This window comes from Labrus bergylta, chromosome 5, assembly GCF_963930695.1.
Source record: "Labrus bergylta chromosome 5, fLabBer1.1, whole genome shotgun sequence".
In the NCBI taxonomy this organism is placed as follows: Eukaryota; Metazoa; Chordata; class Actinopteri; order Labriformes; family Labridae; genus Labrus; species Labrus bergylta.
In genome coordinates this window covers 17,527,035-17,545,459 of record NC_089199.1, presented here as the reverse complement: position 1 = coordinate 17,545,459, position 18,425 = coordinate 17,527,035, and the positions used below count along the sequence as shown (strand labels likewise).

The 18,425-nt window shown below is 38.3% G+C and overlaps 3 protein-coding genes across 4 annotated transcripts in view; 1 reads left to right on the top strand and 2 right to left on the bottom strand.

Moving 5' to 3' along the window:
- Nucleotides 1-5,994, bottom strand: part of LOC109983403 (ataxin-7) — a 33,592-nt gene extending 27,598 nt beyond the window's left edge. For both annotated transcript variants that reach the window (XM_020633105.3, XM_020633104.3), the window contains exons 1-2: nucleotides 5,834-5,994; nucleotides 3,252-3,358 (exon numbers count right to left, since the gene is read on the bottom strand). The gene's annotated coding sequence lies outside the window, so the exon portion shown is untranslated. The remainder of the gene's footprint in view (nucleotides 1-3,251; nucleotides 3,359-5,833) is intronic.
- Nucleotides 5,995-7,261: 1,267 nt separating this feature from the next.
- On the top strand, nucleotides 7,262-9,449 carry thoc7 (THO complex 7). The gene is made up of 8 exons (XM_020633099.3): nucleotides 7,262-7,339; nucleotides 7,559-7,679; nucleotides 7,758-7,885; nucleotides 8,125-8,211; nucleotides 8,738-8,795; nucleotides 8,882-8,948; nucleotides 9,049-9,118; nucleotides 9,265-9,449. The coding sequence occupies exons 1-8, from the start codon at nucleotides 7,321-7,323 to the stop codon at nucleotides 9,324-9,326; spliced, it is 612 nt and encodes a 203-aa protein (XP_020488755.1). The 5' UTR covers nucleotides 7,262-7,320; the 3' UTR covers nucleotides 9,327-9,449.
- On the bottom strand, nucleotides 8,391-17,845 carry LOC109983396 (interferon-induced GTP-binding protein Mx). Its single transcript, XM_020633097.3, has 12 exons — nucleotides 17,504-17,845; nucleotides 15,507-15,644; nucleotides 15,272-15,426; nucleotides 14,779-14,917; nucleotides 14,491-14,689; nucleotides 14,257-14,335; nucleotides 13,855-13,977; nucleotides 12,960-13,101; nucleotides 12,724-12,882; nucleotides 10,801-10,877; nucleotides 10,412-10,678; nucleotides 8,391-10,308 (listed from the first exon to the last, which is right to left on the bottom strand). The coding sequence occupies exons 1-12, from the start codon at nucleotides 17,688-17,690 to the stop codon at nucleotides 10,084-10,086; spliced, it is 1,890 nt and encodes a 629-aa protein (XP_020488753.2). The 5' UTR covers nucleotides 17,691-17,845; the 3' UTR covers nucleotides 8,391-10,083.
- Nucleotides 17,846-18,425: the final 580 nt, after the last annotated feature.

The following is an 18,425-nucleotide window of genomic DNA, read 5'->3' as shown; positions in this document are numbered from 1 at the left end:
ATACCAAATAATGAAACACTTATCTATACTTTTCAGACTTTAAAGACTGTTGTGAACAGTAGATGTCTTTACTTTCACTTTCAAAATGAAATGTTTGTGATCCATTCAGATGGTTTACTTATTCAGCTGACAAAAGGGAAGCAACGAAAAGAAAAAGTAGCTCCTTGTTTTGTCTTGCCAAACAATATTTAGTTTTGATCCTAATTATTCCTGCAGAGTTTTTATTTAATACTGATTATGTCAAAAACATAGCTAGACTTCATCTTGTGCTTTCCCCCTGATTCTAAACAATAGATAAATTGATAGATTATTTGCAGGTATTTTTTTTATCCATAATAACTCATCAAAAATTCTTAGACACAGCCATGTGTCAGTTTGACAGAAAAAACAAAGACAGTTTAAGCAGCTTCCTGTGTTGTTTTCTGATATAAAGTGTGTAATGGAAAAATTCTGTTTACTGTCGAGGACACATTTTACTTACAGCTCACTTGAGAAATGCTACAATAACTTAATACGTAATATTCTTGTTCTGTCTTTACCCAAGGATGAAGGTTTCTCACAAATAGCTAAATATCAAAGATACTCAGACTTGAAGTTTCCTTGACATTACTGTTGTGCGACGTGTTGAAATGTATGGCCAAATGTATGACAAAATGTATTTGATATTTGACTGCGCCTGAATCTGCAATCCTTATATAGGCATGAAGGTTTTTCTGTGAAGCATGTGTATATAAACCCAAACATATTGTGATTACTTGGAGCTTTCCTTCAGACTGTATTGACACTCTGAAGCTTTGTTCCTTCTACTTGCAAGTAGAATTAAACTAAACAAAGACATTGATTGACTCATGATCCTTTCTTTTGCATTGTTAACAGAAATTTCCAGTTTCCAATGTCCTGAAAATACAAATAAATAAAGTTTATATTACAGTCACTCATCCAGCAGCTGGTGACACACACAATAAACAAGGGGATTCAACTGAAAGGGTTCATCTACAGTACGTATTTCTGGTAAACACAACAGTAAAAAAAGAGAAAACTATAGTGTTCACACATCTAGGCAAATTGCATGCAGGTGCAGGACAAGACATGTACAAACTGCAGAAAAACAGAGAGAAAGGTCTGCACACCGTTCAGCTGCCAATGAGGAATTCGATTTAAACACGGCAACGTTTCCATCTACAAGGATTGTACAAATCGAAACATTCCCTGGTTAAATAAGAATACACATCTAAGTTTTTCAAAGAGTCAAGCCCAACACAAAAAGACCTCCTATTCTGACAAAAAAGGAAATTAAAAAAAAGTAGGTTATTTTTTTAAATAGGCATGCATAGAAGTTGATTATTCACTTGGATTAATAATTTTTACAAGTCAGTCACTGCCACACATTATAAGAGCCGCAGGATACCAATATTTGGTCTAAGTTTCTTACAGATAGTAGCCTAGCCTTGTCATTTTATTTCATTTCATATATCAAATACTGATGCCTCGATACAAACCCACTCTTACCATAAACCCCAATAGCACACTTGCACTCTAATCTCTGTATTCCAGCTGGGGTTTTATTTGAGAGGGATTGTATGGGATAATAAGAAGCAACATTGTTAACACAAGTGGAACAAGAGTTTATAAAAACATGTTTTTACACATTACATCACTGTTTCTAGTTTCTTAATAAATCTTTTTCCAATGCCAACACCAGTATTAATTTCTGCATCTGATACTGTCTAAAGTTCAGAATTGTGTATTTGCACCAGTTTAAAATTACAAACCAATAAGCCCCCTAAAAATAGCTTGTTTCAGGTCAATTATTAGCAGCAATAACAAACAGTTAACAGTGAAGTGCAAGCAGAGTGTACAGTAAGAAAAATGTTAGTAAGGGTTTTTTCATGAATATTATGTTAATTTTTTTGAGCACTGTATTGGAGGGATACTTAGGGCGCACTCACACTAGCCAAGTTGTCCGATACCGTGCTTAAACACGATGGTCCCCCCCTCCCCATTCCCCCACTGGCCTTCATTCACAATGCTTCAGGACTAACTGGGCCTGAGCACGGTTACCTCTTGTACACAATGTTCTATACAACGCATGTCTTTACATAGCTATGACGTGTGCTTAGTTTACAAGACAGGCTCGATAAAAAAAAGAAAAAAAAAAAAAAAAAGGGAGTGAGAACAACACGGAGAACAAAACAGCTACTTTACTGACTTTGTAGCATATTTTGAGTCATTTTAGTCAGATACAGACAGAACACTCTTCTCCATACTAAAGACTGACACATTGTGTACCCGTGTGCTTGTGTTCATGCATGAAGTGTACCGTGCCATAGCACACCTCTTCGAAGCGTGCCAAGGAAGTGTACCGAGCTTGAGCACGTATCGGAGCACTCGCACTAGTCAAACGAACTGGACTTTAGGGGTGAAGCGTGCTTGGGCATGGATTGCCCAGTGTGAGTGCGCCCTTAGTATTGACAGAGACTCAAGTGTTGGTAACAGAACGTGTGTGAGACAAGGGATGATATTGAAACATTTCTACTAAAGATGAAAGTTGAATGATCAGAAAAAAAAGATTACATTTGAACCTGATGAAGGTTTCTGATGTGGTGACACTGTGAGGCATAATGTTCCACTGAAAATAATGTTGCACTTTATGGTCTAACAAAACATACACCTTATCTGCCAAATATGCAACCCAACACAGCACCAGTACTAACCATATACTAATAGTAAATTCCCAAAGAGACACCCAGCAAAACTTAAGCATCAATAAATATTGGACATTAAAATAGACTTTTTTTTTTGTAGGACTGCTGTGATGGATTGTGCTACATCCAATTCTAAAGAAACTAAATGTATACTACAGTAAAATTAATAATGACAGGTGTCTTTTCTGTGCAATGATGATAAATTAAAGTCTCTATACATAATAAATACATGTCAATGGTGTATTTAACATATGGTTTCTTAAATCAATTATAACTAGTTTTTTCTTTTTTATATGTGATTAACTTAAAGAAAATGCAAAGTTAGTACACAGTTCAACCTCAGAGTCAATAGAATGTCTCTTTGGGAAATGAGGGTGGTCTGTTGCTGAGATGTTCAAATTGATACACGATGGAACTCTGTATGTTTCTAATTATTTCAATATGTAACATCAGTGCGCTCTATACAACTATCCATGACCATAAATGATTTTTACAGCTACAGAAAACAGAAATGATAAACTGAGTGTAGAGTAATGAGTCGCTTACCTTAGCAAAATAAGAAAAAAAGGGAACTTTTTTGTAACTCAATCAGCCAATCCTCATCAGTTTCGGTGATCGCTGACAGCCACACACAATCACACCGGAGCGGAAGTCTGGAGGCAAACACAAGGTCACACACACATTGAGGGAAGTCACGTTAGAATCTACTTCTTTTTTTCTGCAATTTCTTGATAGAGGTAAATTGAAAATATGGATACCTAATAATTAACCAGGAAAGGAAAACCGTCAAAGCTTTGTCGTCATCAAACTCACTAATGCGTATATACGACCAAGACCATAACATTTTAACATTGTTGTCTAAACTGATTCAAGAAATAAATTATAGGTCGTCTAAAATAAAGAAAATATAGCTCAGGTATAATGAAAAAAAAAACTTATGATGGCTGTGTTGGTGATTAAGTAAGACCCAGGACTAAGCAAGGATGCACAGTAAAAAGGTCCTGGCATCTGAAAACCTGAGGACAATGAAGCCATTACTTATTGGATACACTATGCAGAATCTATGAAATTAGAAAATGAAATGCAATTATTGAATTTAGAAAAGTAATCATAATGAAAGTGTAGTTCAGCTCTGAAAAGGTCTGATTTGTTTCTGTACTTCAGAAAAATACTTCTCTACGTCGTAAAGCACTTGCAGAAACAGTGAACATCATGTTCTTCCCATTCATTTTCCTGCAGTATTACTAACATGATCCCTTTAGGCACCCTAAGAGACACTTTTCAAAAGTTTTATCAACAGCTACATTGTTTGTTGTTGTCAAGAATTTGTCATCATTAAAGTACCCAACAACTGCACTGTCTGAGTAAACAACAAGCATCATATACATTTCAAAAACCAGGAGCCCATTGCATATTAAAGATCTAAAGGGGGTCAGAGGGGTTTCAGGGCCACGATTGAATGGTGGCTGTGCTGTACTCTCATATTGTAGATACAGATAATGCCTCGGTTGTGGCCTGCATATCATTCACCTTATCATTAACACAATGTGATGCAGTTGAATTCCATGTCACAATCATGTTAACGTGAAAAGGCACAACTATTTCCACCCTCTTGTGTCATTGAATTAAATAATGTTCTGTCAAGCTGATGTTTCCTTCCATCACCTGCACCAAGATATAAGGACCGACAGTGCTGTGTGCACAGGACATCCACTTTTGGATGAAAAGGGATATGTTAGAATATTTGGTCTGTTCTAATATATCTATCATTATCATAAATTGGCAAGCACATGCATTATCAGATAAAACAATCGACTGATATTTAATGCAATAGACTCTGGCCATTTGTTCAATCAGCGTGTATATAAATTTACTCAGAGATTCCGGTAACCAACTATTTGGACAACAAAATGATGTACAGATATAAAATTATATGATAAGATTCTACTGAGAGTCAAAAAGAGGCATCCAGCTCTAATACAACTGTATACAGTAAATGAGGTGTGGTACTTCAACAAACATAGGTAACAAGCTCGTAGTTGAGGCTATATTCATATAGGTTTGGGTTCTCCAAAGGTGGAATATCAAAGGCGGCGATTGGCATATTATAATTTTGTAATTTCTACAGAAAATAGAAAGTTTCCATTGAGTAGGTGACAACTTTATGGAATTCCGCTGTCACAAGGACAGACACAAGAAATCTTTCTTACCGAAGGCCATAACTCTGTACAACAGCTCACCTCATGCGAGCAGAGAACTGTCATCATGATAATATCTGTCTCTCCATACTGTAATCTGTTCTGCACATGTTAAATTTACTAATTATCCCTGCACTCATATTCACTTCATTTGTCTGTCTACTCGCCGTTATATTGTATAGTTTCTGCTTATTATATGTCTACACTCCTGCACTTTAACTTATGTCAATACTGTCCATTTACTACTCTGTTTTTGCACATTTACATTCAATCATCCATATTTAATCTTTCATATTTAAGACTAGTAATGCTTAGTTAAATCCTGGTTGTATATATTCACATTCTTCTTTTTGATATCTTTTAGTAGTTATTTACTTTGTATTTAATATTATATAGTGTTTAGATTTGCTAATATTGTGTTTCTTACTCATATTGTGTGTTTGATAACCTGCTGCTGTAACGCCACAATTTCCCAGTTTGGGATCAATAAAGTAATTCTATTATATTACATTATATTACATTATATTATATTATATTATATTATATTGTAACTCAGTTAGCTTGCCTACATTAGCCAACTGAGACCAACAGGCAAGCGATGCTCCCACCTCTACCAAACACTAACCACACTGACGTTCATTTACTTTTTTTTTTCTTCAAAACCAAGAAAAGAAAAGTAAAAGTTAACAGGGTAAATGTGGCGTACAGGACAACGCGTGTACCAGGTGTTGTGTCGTGAAAACTGGCTTCATACAGTGTTGGTCTGTGACTGGTACAAACGTTACTAGAGAGCAGTGGAGGCTACATTAGCCAGCTAGCTGAAGTCTGTAGCCAGCCATGACTAGCGTTAGCGAAGAAGCTGGCAGAAGCCTGACAGCACAGCAGAAGTCATTAGCAGTCGTCACGGATCGACAAAAACTTCACTCTTACCCAGGCTCTGGCTTCTGTAGACGAAGACGTGACACCAGGCAGATACAAATCAAATGGATGCACCGGGCAAAAGAGACAGAAGACGATGGGAAAGAGCGAGTGCAGTGCTCAGCCTCTGTGGAGGTCTTCACCTGGTGCTTCCATGTCTGTTTACCAGACTGCATTCTGGGACAAGAGACGTCACTGCGCCAGGACGCACGCACCCTCTAATGACTTAAAGCAGCTTCTCCATAATCAGGATATTTTTGGTCTGTTGTCTTCACTCAAATACAATGGCAAAAACATAAGCTGGGGGAAGTGTTCTGACGAGCCCTGTACTGCATGCATTTCATGTTAAATGTAAACAAAGAAGTAGGACTACGTAGAAGAGTTTATTGCCGTGGGTGTTGCCCTGTCAGAGAAAGCATCTCCTACATGTTTTACATTATATTTATTACTTTAGTTCAGGGATGGGCAACTTTGGTCACTGCAAGGGCCACATTCATTTAATTCTCACTGCCAGGGGGTCAAATTGTAGGATACAAAAACGATTACAGTCAATAATGTCTCAAATTTAACTCAACACATACCAGTGATCAAATATTATTATGGACATATTTCTGGTTTTCATGATTTCATGGCAGATTTTGTCATGTTTTTCTTCATGTTTCCAATTAATTGATATGTAAAAATTGACCCGAGGGCCACGTTGAGGGTGGATGGGGGCCGCATGTGATGTGGCCCCCCGGGCCGCCAGTTGCCCACCCCTGCTTTAGTTGATTCACTTTTTTTTTTTCCTTTTTTTTCCTTTAAATAAAACGTTTTGACGTGTAGCAGGGGCTGAAACACAAATGAACATCACAGACGTTTTGCTTTATTTTTATTGGAACATTTGTAATTATAGTCCAGTTTTTTATTTCAAATTCAATCAGAACTTATAACATTGGAATGTAAGTGTTGTTATAGCTTAAAACTTTACTTTCTACAAAAAGTAGAAAGCTGTCAGGTTGTATGTATATTACTTGAAGGCCAACTTTCTGAATAAAGGAAAATGGAGGGGGGTAAACGTAACTATTCACAACTTTAATCTTGAGAGGCTTGTCCCTAAACACTCTCATAATGATACATCTGTTATCTATAACATACGTTTAAAGTTAAATGTTTATTGCATAACTAAATAAGGGGACGAAGTTCTTCAAACTGTGATTTATGCCTTTCTATTCTTCACGACAAAGAAACACGTGACAAGCCTTCTTGCTCATTTTATGAAAAAGTAAAAAGTTTCCTAAAACTTACATCAAATTATTATTTAATTATGATAATTTCTTGAATACACATTTTGGCATAGTTGTCACAATATTTTGTTCAATAAAGCTCTTTAAAAAAACGTCAACTTTGAAAACAGACTCAGCTCGCTTCTTCAGCCAATCACCGACGTCTGTGCTTAGAGGTACGTCACGTGTTTTGTTCACTTCCGGCGGTTCAATAAAGTTATAATACCTATAGAAATGGGAGCTGTTACAGATGGTAAGCTACTTTGCAACTAATTCATTTCAACTCACTTGTAAAATAAATTGGTATAAATGTGTGCCGAAGCTACTGTTGGATCTATATACACTCAGTTACACACCCTAGACGGTAATATTACCACTTTAAGCAGCCTGTTTACAGAAGAGCAGCCATGTTAGCTAGCTAACAGTTAGCATTCTGCTATATCTGAAAGGTTGTTTGTTTCCCGACTTTCAGATGAAGTTATTCGAAAACGTCTTCTTATTGACGGAGACGGGGCTGGAGATGACCGCAAAATCAACTTGCTGCTCAAGAGTTTCACTAAATGGTGCAACTCGCCTGGGACCCCTGAGGAAGGGTACGTTAGTAGTTACATGAGACCTGGACTTTGTCACCAGGAATGTTAAAGTGATTCACAAGGCGCCTCTCTTCTCAGGTTCACGCAGTACCAGAGGATGTTGGGCACACTGGCCCAGTGTGAATTCTCCATGGGGAAGACTTTAATGGTATACGACATGAACCTTCGGGAAATGGAGAATTATGAGAAGATCTACACTGACATAGGTGGGAAATGAGGATTTTATGACCCTGGTCTTTAGCATCCACACACCCCTTTTTGTTTCTGTCTGCACACATTAACATCTTATCATTAACCTATTTGAATACTTGTGTTCAACAGTTTGGTTCATGTTCTTTCATTATGCAGTACATCACTCTTAACTTGAAGAACTGGGCCACTATAGTCACCATCCCAGTATGTATCAGGGTGGTAAACTAACCTCAAATCAACCTTGACATTTCAGAACAAAACATCACGTCTGCTCATGAGAAGATAACCGAATGCAAAAAAGAAATTCAGAGGGCAAAGAGAATAAGAAAGAATCGCCAAGGTAAGGATCAATAATATTGAACTATTGGGACTTGCCTTTGCAATTATTTACTAATTTAATTCAGATAAGTCTTGAAAATAGTGAGTAAGCACTACTGAAAATAATCTGAAAAAGTATGGTTTAATGTTTTTCTTAAATGTAAACATGAATTTTAACACAGAACAGCAAAATCAGATGTATTTAATGTTGTGGCTCACGAAAAGTTTATTCAATGGTAATTCATACAAGTACTTTTACAAGTCAAACCGTATACAACACATTGTACAAACAGCCAAAGGAAAATACCCATGAGATTTAAAGAGTGATCACAGATGGAGAGACAATGCATCAAAAGCCAAACAATATGAGAAATCAGTTTGAGATTTAAGAGAAGGTAAAAGAATTGGAGTGTTTAGCTGGGATTTTTTCATTCTTGTTGTAAACCAAATGTATCAATCAGTTAAGATTTAATGCTACCAATATAAATACAGAGTTGTATTATTTGTGGTTAGTGTCACACATTCACATTTTCATTATTTCCTTTCAGAGTATGATGCTTTAGCTAAGGTTATCCAGCAACACCCGGACCGACATGAAACACTGAAGTAAGTCACTCCATTATATTTGTATTCCTTTTTTTTAACCTGTTTTGTCTATGATTATGTACTTAATTTTGTTTGATCCTCTACAGACAATTGGAGGCGCTTGACAAAGAGCTCCAGCAACTGTCTCAAATCAAGGAAAATGTAGATGCAAAGGTGAGGCTAAAACTATATTCTATTCTTTACGATTCAAATCTGTTATTTCTTGAACCACTTGTGATATCTAATTTTGAAATCTCCTTTTTCTCCTACGTAGATGGAGTTGAGAAAGAAGCAGTTCCATGTGCTACTCAGTACTATTCAGGAACTACAGCAGACTCTTGATAGTGAGTGTCCCTGTGTTGTGCTCGTTGGTCTGAAAGGCTATTTTTGTGTTGTGCTCATTCTTCCAGAAATTCCAAATATTAAGTGGTTAATCTGTAAAGTCAAGCAAATCTGCAAGTACCTCTCTGACCTTCTTTGTCTGTCACAGATGATGAGAAATCAGACAATGACGACAACAATCAGGGGAGCCCTGCTGGGAATGATGAATGAAGTCGTGGAGATACTGACTGAAGAACAATGAATCAAACCTTTAAAAAAGAAAAAGAAAATGTGCATGTGTGTAGGACTACTTTTTGTATGAGTTTTTGAATAAAATTGACTTCCCAAATCGTATGCACGTTAAATTTATTAACCAACATGGTGACTTTTTAGGTTTGTGTATGTAGTATTAATGTAATGCCTGTTTGTGTCACTCAAGTTGAGATTATACACTTACCGTAGGTATCTGATAAAACACCCTCTAAAATGACATTGGTAATACACAAGAGATGTCACACTCAAAAAAATTACTACAAAAACAAGTTATTAAAGAAGAGTGTATCTGGAGAAAATTACCAACCCTGCCTTTAATGGTTGAAAGAAGAAAGTCTTAATCATTGGTGGCGAACTAGTCTGGAATTCAGAACTTCTGAGAGTGAAAGACTACATGTGCTAATTAATTGCATTGATAATTTTTAATGTACAAAATCCAAATATGTAAATGAAAATCATGATATTCAAGGATTTAAACTTGTTTTGCTTCTAAGCAGGTTTTTTTTTAAAACATAATTTCCCTGTGAAACCACAAGGGGGGGCCAAGTGCACAGTAAGACTCAGGGCATGAGCAAGTTAGTTGAATAAAGTTGAACATATCAAGAGAACAGCACCTTGTATCTGCATGAATTGAGGTTAAATAAATGAGACCGGATCCAAGGTTAGAATTCCTATGAACCATTCTTGCTGCTGTAAAAGGAGGTAAAAGGCTTTTCTAGAACTCCACCAGGTATGCACGGGCCCTCATGAGGCGTTTGAGGCGGTTCTGTAAACTGGCCCTCTTGCTGCCGATGTCGGCGTCCTCCTTTAACAAGAACTCTAAATTCTTCTTTTCCTGAAGCACCTGCAGCATCTCCCTCTGCAGCTGGACAGCAGACTCCTGCAACATCTGGTAACGGATCACCATAGGGATCTGGTCTGCCAGACGCTGGCTCGCAATCTGAAGGAAGAAAATTACAACATTTTGAGAAGCAAGGATTAGTGTTTAAAAAATGTTGTTTTTATTTTTTGTTTCTAAGTTGTCCTGCTATATTAAAGCTTACTTTGTAATATGATTTTAGGTGCAACATCAGCTCCTGAAGTGTAGCATGATTATCCGTTTGGTACACAACACTTTGATATCCAAAAGGTTGGGGGTGTTTTGGTATGGCGATTTCATCAATGTCCTCATTCTCCTCTTTCTTACTGTCACTCAAACTGCAGCTGTAGGTCTTGTCCTGGGAATAAACAAGCAGCTCCATCTTGAACTGGGTTCTCAGAAAGGATTCAGCAGTGGATTCTTTGCCTTGTTTTATGGCTTCGATCTTTGCCTAAGAAAAAGATTCTGGTCAGTCTACAAACAAATAAGAAATACTGCTAATCACATTTTTAGAGCCAACAAAATCAACAATAGAATTCAAATTACATTATGTGATTATGAAGTTCAGACTACCTTGGCTGTTTTCGCAAGGTTAGGAAATCCAGCGAAGCTACTCATGGCCAGCTGTACGAACACCTTCCTAACAGCCTCTAGAGGAAATGGAAAAGCAACGTAAAACAGGGGTTTGATTTTCAATGTGTAAAGCATAAAACTTAAACAAAGCTGTCATTTATTTATTTTCAGCTTCTTATTAACTTTAGGAATAGTCAGTTGTATAACTAAAATCAACTGTGTCTAATGATGCTCAAATGTATGTTTAATAAGATTGAAAAGTCATATGGCACTAGTATTGTTACTCACACAACACTACACTGTACATGCGCTGCTGGTGTGTTCACACTCTGTGGAACATCCACTCCTTTTATAGCCCCTATACAACGCAACAGTATTAAACAGCAAAGGGAATAGGTGCCGCTAATAATGAGAATACACAATCAATTGTGAATTAAAATTGTTATTTAATACACAAGAATAAAGGGACGGTCAAACGTATTTCAGTAATATAGAAAGGAACTGTTATTTGGTTGGATACTTTCCATGAAGAATAAGTGGAAAACCACACTTCAACCCTAAGGTCCAGTTAGTTTGGCCAGTGTGACCTCTCCGTGGCCAAAGCCACTTCCTTGGCTTTGGCACACTTCGGAGAGGTGTGCTTTGGCACGGTACACTTAATGCACGAGCATGAGCACAAGCACGCGGGTACACAACGCTGACAGCCTTCATTATGGAGAAATCCAGAGTTTCATGGCTGTATCTGACTAAAACGACTTAAAATAAGCCACAAAGTAACTGTCATGTTCTCTGTGTTGTTCTCTGTGTTGTTCTCCGATGTGCGGACGCCGACTAGCGTCTCTTTTATTTTTTAATTTATTTATGGCTGTATCTGATTAAAGTGACTCAAAATAAGCCGCAAAGTCAGTAAAGTAGCTCTCTGTGTTATTCTACGATGTGCAGATGGGGACTCGACTGCGTGTACCTTTTTAAAAATGTTTTTCTTCTTGAGTCCGCCTGTTTGTAAACTGAGCACACTTCATAATTGCATTAAGCATGCATGTGCTGTATTACGACGTTATGTACAAAAGATTATCATGCTTAGGCACGGTTAGTCCTGGTGCAGTGTGACCACGGGCCGTGCCGACAAGCGGGGGAATGGCGTGGCAGGGGACCAATCGTGCTCGAGTACGGCACGGTACGGATTACCAGTGTGACGGCGCCCTTAGCCTGTGAAATCTAGTCGATATGGACTAATCGATATAATATCTTTTGCTTAAAAACTAGCTGTGTCAATTGAGCTTTGCAGAATTTTGTGTTAAAGCACAAAAACATAATCTGTGGACCCTAGATGCTTTGTCCTCATCGTTCTTTTATTGTATTACCAATCTGCTGACATTTAAGGTCTTTGCTTTCCTCAAAACAATCTAATAAAAATACCAGACAGCGAAAATGAAGGGGGGCAGATCTATCTATTACGAACTGAATGAATGTACGCTCATTCATATGATCCATATACTTTGTGCTACTGTTATTGCATTGCTCTTAAATCTGCCTTTATTAAATTAACATTACAATTCCAAATGTTTCTATAAACATATTACATCAGCTGAGGATCTTTAAGAGGAACGTTGAGAACATTGTCAAGAAATATTTACCAAAAAGGACGGTACTTTTCAACTGAATGAAAACTGTTTACTTCATACTGTACACCAGTATGTGCTCTCTGCCACTCAGTGGACTAGCTGCAGTGACTCCTGCCTAACGTGACATCATTTGCATTCATTTGCAATTCACTGAAAGAAAACCAGGAACAGTTTCACGCCTCTAAAAATAAGCACACTGACATGTTTGAGATCATTTGCTGGGCATTGCAAGTCCTGAGATGTGATGATTGCACATGCTCAAATGATATAGTCATGCAGCTGTAATCCATTGATGTACCTCCTATATCTTTGAGTCTCTTGACAGCAGGCTCCTCCAGTTGTTTGATCTGCTCCCTGACCATGACCTCAAAGGTCTTGTAGTTGATGAAGCCCGGCAGTTCTCTTCCTCGGTACATCTCCTCATAGTTCTCCACCTCTTTCTCGATCCTGTTGTTGACTGCAACATATGAAAGCATATTTCAGAGTTCTGCTGCTGATTGACCGCTGTAGACCAGTTCTAAATAAGACACTCACACTTTTGTCCTGAAAGGTCCAGGTGGGCATTCCACTTCCAAAACTCTCTTCTGAGCGTAGAAAAGACATTGAGTCTGTCTCCACACTTGAGCTCCTCCCCTGTAGTCAGACTGATGGCGTCCTGAGTAAACGCCGTCACTTTCTGCAGCAAACATTAAAAGGCAGAAACTGTGTTTTATTTTTTTCATATAAATAACTATATTTCATACATGGTAGTGAGCAGTGATGTTGGCAGGTTTTCAATCGGTGTAATTATAGATAGTAATATTTATGTATGTTTAAAACAGGAACTTTGTGAATGCTAACAAGGCGCAATCAGGCTGAAATTCAGCTTAACTTCACAATCAGTTGTGCGACTCAAAAATTGGGTCTAAATCAGCCTTAAATTGTACAGTGTACATCGGGTTTAAGCCTGGAGGTTTGAATAATTCAAGTTTACATTTAGAGCTGACAGTGTTTTTCTTTATTAATCAATATCATACCCCAAAGACAAACAGAAGACTCGACTAATTAACTTTTTGGAGTGAAAGAATAACCTGTTTTCTGCTTGCATAACTGCTGTATACTATGAACTATGACACTTGAGGTTGAGTTGTTGTGCTGTACATCAGCACTGCTGTGATCCTCTTCAACATTTGGCCTGTAGCGTTCAGGCTCCTCCTCCTTCGGTAACCAGTCAGTGAGTTGGGGTTTTTTTTGGCCATAAATGTTGATTTTTTTTTTAATGTACATGATTAAACATTTATTTGTTGTAAACAGTGTACCGTTATTGGGTGTTTCCCCTAGGAGAATCTAAAGTGACATTTTGTATTTCATTATATCCAAGTTGCTACATCACTGTGTGAGTAATAGCCTTTGTGGCAGGGAAAATGTTGTGCAACGTGTCAGAGCTCACATCGATGAGGAAGACGATTCTCTCAGCTGCTTCAGATGGGGGCCCATTTCCATATCTCTCCAGCTCTGCACGGGTCTGTTCTAGCTTCTCCTCAATCTGCTCTTCAAGTCGAGGCAGAGATTTCTGAAAATCACACAAGTGTCAAAATTTTAACTCCAAATGTGAAATATCATGATTTATATTATAATTTATTTTTTAATTGACGCCTTTATTTAAGCAACAGGACAGTGGATAGAGTCAGAAACTGGCGAAAGAGTGAGGAGCTAATAACATGCAGGGAAAAGGAGCCACAGTTCGAATTCAAACCCGGGGCGCCCGCTTTGAGGACTGGAGCATCTGTATACGAGGCAAACTAACCATTAGGCGACCAACGCCCTTAAACTGTAAAATAAAGTAAATCACCTCAATATGATGCACCAACTCAAGTGTGAGTTTCTCAGCCAGTTTAGGAACAGTTGCATGATCTTCATTGTAGAGAGTTCTGTAACATTAAAATAACACTACAGTAAGTACATATGCTAAAAATCGTAAACCACAGCACTGTAGAAAAAACATAATAATATATATATATATATATATATATATATATACACACATATATATATATGTGTGTTAACCTAAAATGCACAAACTTACTGAAAGTGCACATGTTCTTCAAAAAAGGCTTTCTCTCTTTCTATCGCTTCAGGAAGAGACACCTTGTCAGTGATCTCCTTCTGCCCCCTGCACTTGACGATCATGTAGCCCTTCTGGAGGTGGATCACCTCGTTGTGGACGATGTCCAGCACCGTCTCTTCTGTGCCTTTGTCCACCAGATCAGGCTTGGTCAAGATACCTAAGAGGGACAACGGTGGAAACTATATAAGAGTGGGATAGACTACATACGAATTTTTCTCCTCTTGTTACAAAATCAGCTTTGTTTACCCAGAGTCCTCTCTCCATCAGGATCCACCTCCTGGGCCATTTTCAGGGCCTCTGTGGTGGCTATGTCCACGTTACACGGAACAACCACCAAACTGATGGTTTCTTGTCTTTTGATAAACTTCTGGATCAGCCTCTTGATCTGAAAATATAAATTCACACTGTGATAAATGACCCTATTCGTTTTACAGCTATGAACTCACTGTTGTCCTCAGGTCTATATTTTATCATATATGTTAATTTTATATCCCTGAAAAGCATTTACCCTTACTAGTGGCCATGTAAGGCATGTTTACTTTGTAGATTTTCACAGCAATATCAATTGCTCTTCAGCCATTGCTGAGATGTTGTGTATGGGTTGTTAGGATTTATGTCCTGGCCAATCAAGTTAATTCACAGACCTCACTGTCAATTTTATTCTTCTTGAAGAATATGTCTACCAAAGAATCTATCAAAAACAACTGTTAGCTTCCTATGGGACACTGAACAAGTTCACCTGGTCTCCGATGTTCTCCGGTTGTCCCTTAACAGCCACCCTTGCGATGCCAGGCAGATCAATAAGCGTCAGGTCTGGAACATCAGGAGAGGCGATTTCCAGACTGATGAGGTCATCACTGATCCCCACGCCAACCCCGGCCATTTCATCCTGAGCTGTAAGGGCAGGGCACAAAGTATAACCATCATACAGTACTCTGGTTTAATTGTGGGTTTAATAATACTGTACACTGCACCTTCTTTTATTTTTTTCTCCACATCTGCAGGGTCTTCTATTTCTTCTTCATGGTTCTGGTAGCTTATCTTTCCGAACCATTCCTCTCCTTCTCTCTTTCGCTTCATCTTCAATTCAAGAGGGCATCTTGTTACAATGCCTGAATAAATAAAGAGTGAAAAAAGACAAAGAGGATATATTCTGAATGAAATCCAGTGTGCTAAGTAAAACTGTAAAAGCAGTGCGCTAACTCGCCAAAAATACAAATATTTTTTCATAGCCAAATTTTGATTAAAGGTAGGACCAATACCAATCAATCAACCAACCAAAACTACATCTTCAAAATATGTTCTATCTAGGATACAATGAAAGTCAACGGTAATGTCAATGTTTTCTTGGCAAACTCAATTCACTCAACTCCGCAAAAGAGGCAGGAAACAAGGATATATGTTTTAAGATACACAAGAGGTCTTTCCTTCAAAGCGTCAAGTAAAGCGATATCCATTTGTAATAAGATCAAATCAAATAAATGTTATTGTCCCAGTAGGACATAAACCATACAGACAGACACAATGCCTTATTATGTTAAATGATCAATTACTTATTAGCATTTATATTTACTGCTGCTTTAATAATATTTTTTCTTGATAATATAATGATCAGTAATCACCAGACACTTATTTAACCTGGTGCTCATTGATTGGCTAAATGTGAAACTTTAGTGCCATAATGATGTGTAAACAATATGATTTACTGACTGAGGGACTCTTTGATAATAATTCTCTATATAATATAGAAGAGAGGTAAAAACATTGTGAAAAGAATATGTAGGCTATATTATAATAACAGGAGTTGTTTGTGATCCATTTGATCTTTTGGTTTTACGAGCTAATATTAATAGATTTTTTTATGGTGAATCAAAAAACGAATCATTCCAATCATAATTTGTGCATGATATACTCGATATTGATTTTATTAGTGTTATTTGCAATATTTTGTTGTTGATAGGCTACTCATTAAACCATTTTTTCTGGTCCCACTTTGACACAAAGCGACTCTTTAGAAACTGACGTATAGCTTATGTAAAGTTCCGTATAGTGCCTATTTGGGTGATTAAACTCTGCTGATGTTGTCAAGTTTAATTGAAGTCGGATCCACTACAGCGTCCAATTAATAATAACCGGCAAGGTAGCAGTCAGTAAAAAGACTTCCTGAAATCTGCTCTCGTGTAGGCAATCCTCGCTCATCACTCCTCAGATCTCCCTCCCCTCCCCTCCCCTCCCCTCTCCTCTCCTCCTCCCCTCCCCTCTCCTCCTCCCCTCTCCTCTCCTTTCCTCCTCCCCTCTCCTCCTCCCCTCTCCCCTCCCCTCCCCTCTCCTCCTCCCCTCTCCTCTCCTTTCCTCCTCCCCTCTCCTCTCCTCTCCTCCTCCCCTCTCCTCTCCTCCTCCCCTCTCCTTTCCTCCCCTCTCCCCTCCCCTCCCCTCTCCTCTCCTCTCCTCTCCTCCTCCCCTCTCCTCTCCTCCTCCCCTCTCCTTTCCTCTCCTCCTCCCCTCTCCTTTCCTCCTCCCCTCTCCTCTCCTCTCCTCTCCTCCCCTAATGAAATAAACATTATGTTTGAAGAACATCCCTTTAAAAACTGTTTGACCAATATCCGACACGTGTTTAGAAGATTGTAACATTAGTCCTAAAAAGAGTTTATAATTAGTTTATCTCTAATGTCAGAGGTAGAAAACAAAGTTCTAATGGATCAGACTCATAGCTGCAATGAGGCTCACGAAAGGCAAAAATCATGGCAACCAAAGGAATGTCGTCACTGCATGGTCAAGAGGGGATTCTGAGATGCTGTGAAACTTTGGAAAAACACCTTGCACCTTCGCCTTCAATGTTCATCATTCAATGGATTAGGCTAGCCTACTTCCAAAAACAGAATTCTAATATTGTTTCATATATTAGAGCTTTACCTATAGGCAAATAAACGCTTTATATGTGATGCTTATGACCTCTCTATAACATACTCACCACTTCCTCTGGGCAGAGCCACCCCGGACAGCGCCTCCAACACGGAACTCTTCCCCGAGCTCTGGTCTCCGATCACGGCGATAGCAGGCAGCGCTAAATCCTTCTCTACACCCAGAGAGCGAAGAGAGTCAATGAGGTCGATGCAGGGACGCACCTTCTCCTCATACTGCTGGTTCAGAGTGTTCATGCTGATGTTTTCTATCCAACAACGAAAAAAAGTTTGGTCAATGAAGTAAAATACGCCAAATTAAAGTTATCTCCGTTGAAATGAGCTTTGTTGGCACTGACAAGTGTACAGCAGCAGTCGCAGATGAGCAGTGTTCGTGTTGCCAGGAACAATTTATAGGAGAAGTTAGGTTTCGTTTCGTCTCCTCTCAGCCTGTTTCCTGTCTCCTGACACCAATCTGTATAAACATTCGCTCTCAACATGATTAAAGTTTTGTTTCTTTCATTCATCTTACCTGTGTGTAAAGTGTGACTTATTTGTATCAGGAACACAAATTGTGAAAATTAGGATGCTAAGGTTTTAGTAATATTTACAGTCTATGGTTTTAGTCTCTGGTTTTAGTTGTGTTAAAGGTGCACTGTGTAGATCTGGTAGGGAAATTTGAAAGTTGGAGAAGTGAAGCAATTACATATATTTTCTGAACTAAATACACAAACTTTATTCAAAGGGAAAAAAAATGGATCCCTGGAGCATTGTTTGGAGCTTAAAAGCTACCAGGAGAGTTACGGTTTCACTGTTGCGGCTTCTCACAACTTCTCACATATAGCATTTTATCTTCAAACAGTGTTCCAGGGACCAAATTTTCCTCTTTGGACAGTTTGTGTTTAGAGTTATTATGAACATATACCACAGAATCTGTACACTTCTCCAACTTTCACATTTCTCTACCAAAACTACATAGTGCACCTTTAAACT

Bases quoted from the DNA above. Each gene is read 5' to 3' on its own strand.
- thoc7 (XM_020633099.3), top strand. The intron at 7,680-7,757 runs GTACGTTAGTAG...CTCTCTTCTCAG, and splicing joins CCTGGGACCCCTGAGGAAGG to GTTCACGCAGTACCAGAGGA. The intron at 8,212-8,737 runs GTAAGGATCAAT...ATTTCCTTTCAG, and splicing joins AATAAGAAAGAATCGCCAAG to AGTATGATGCTTTAGCTAAG.
- LOC109983396 (XM_020633097.3), bottom strand. From the start codon at position 17,690: ATGAACACTCTGAACCAGCAGTATGAGGAGAAGGTGCGTCCCTGCATC. The intron at 13,978-14,256 runs GTGATTTACTTT...TGTGATTTTCAG, and splicing joins AGTTGGTGCATCATATTGAG to AAATCTCTGCCTCGACTTGA. The intron at 10,309-10,411 runs GTAAGCTTTAAT...TTCTTCCTTCAG, and splicing joins ACCTAAAATCATATTACAAA to ATTGCGAGCCAGCGTCTGGC.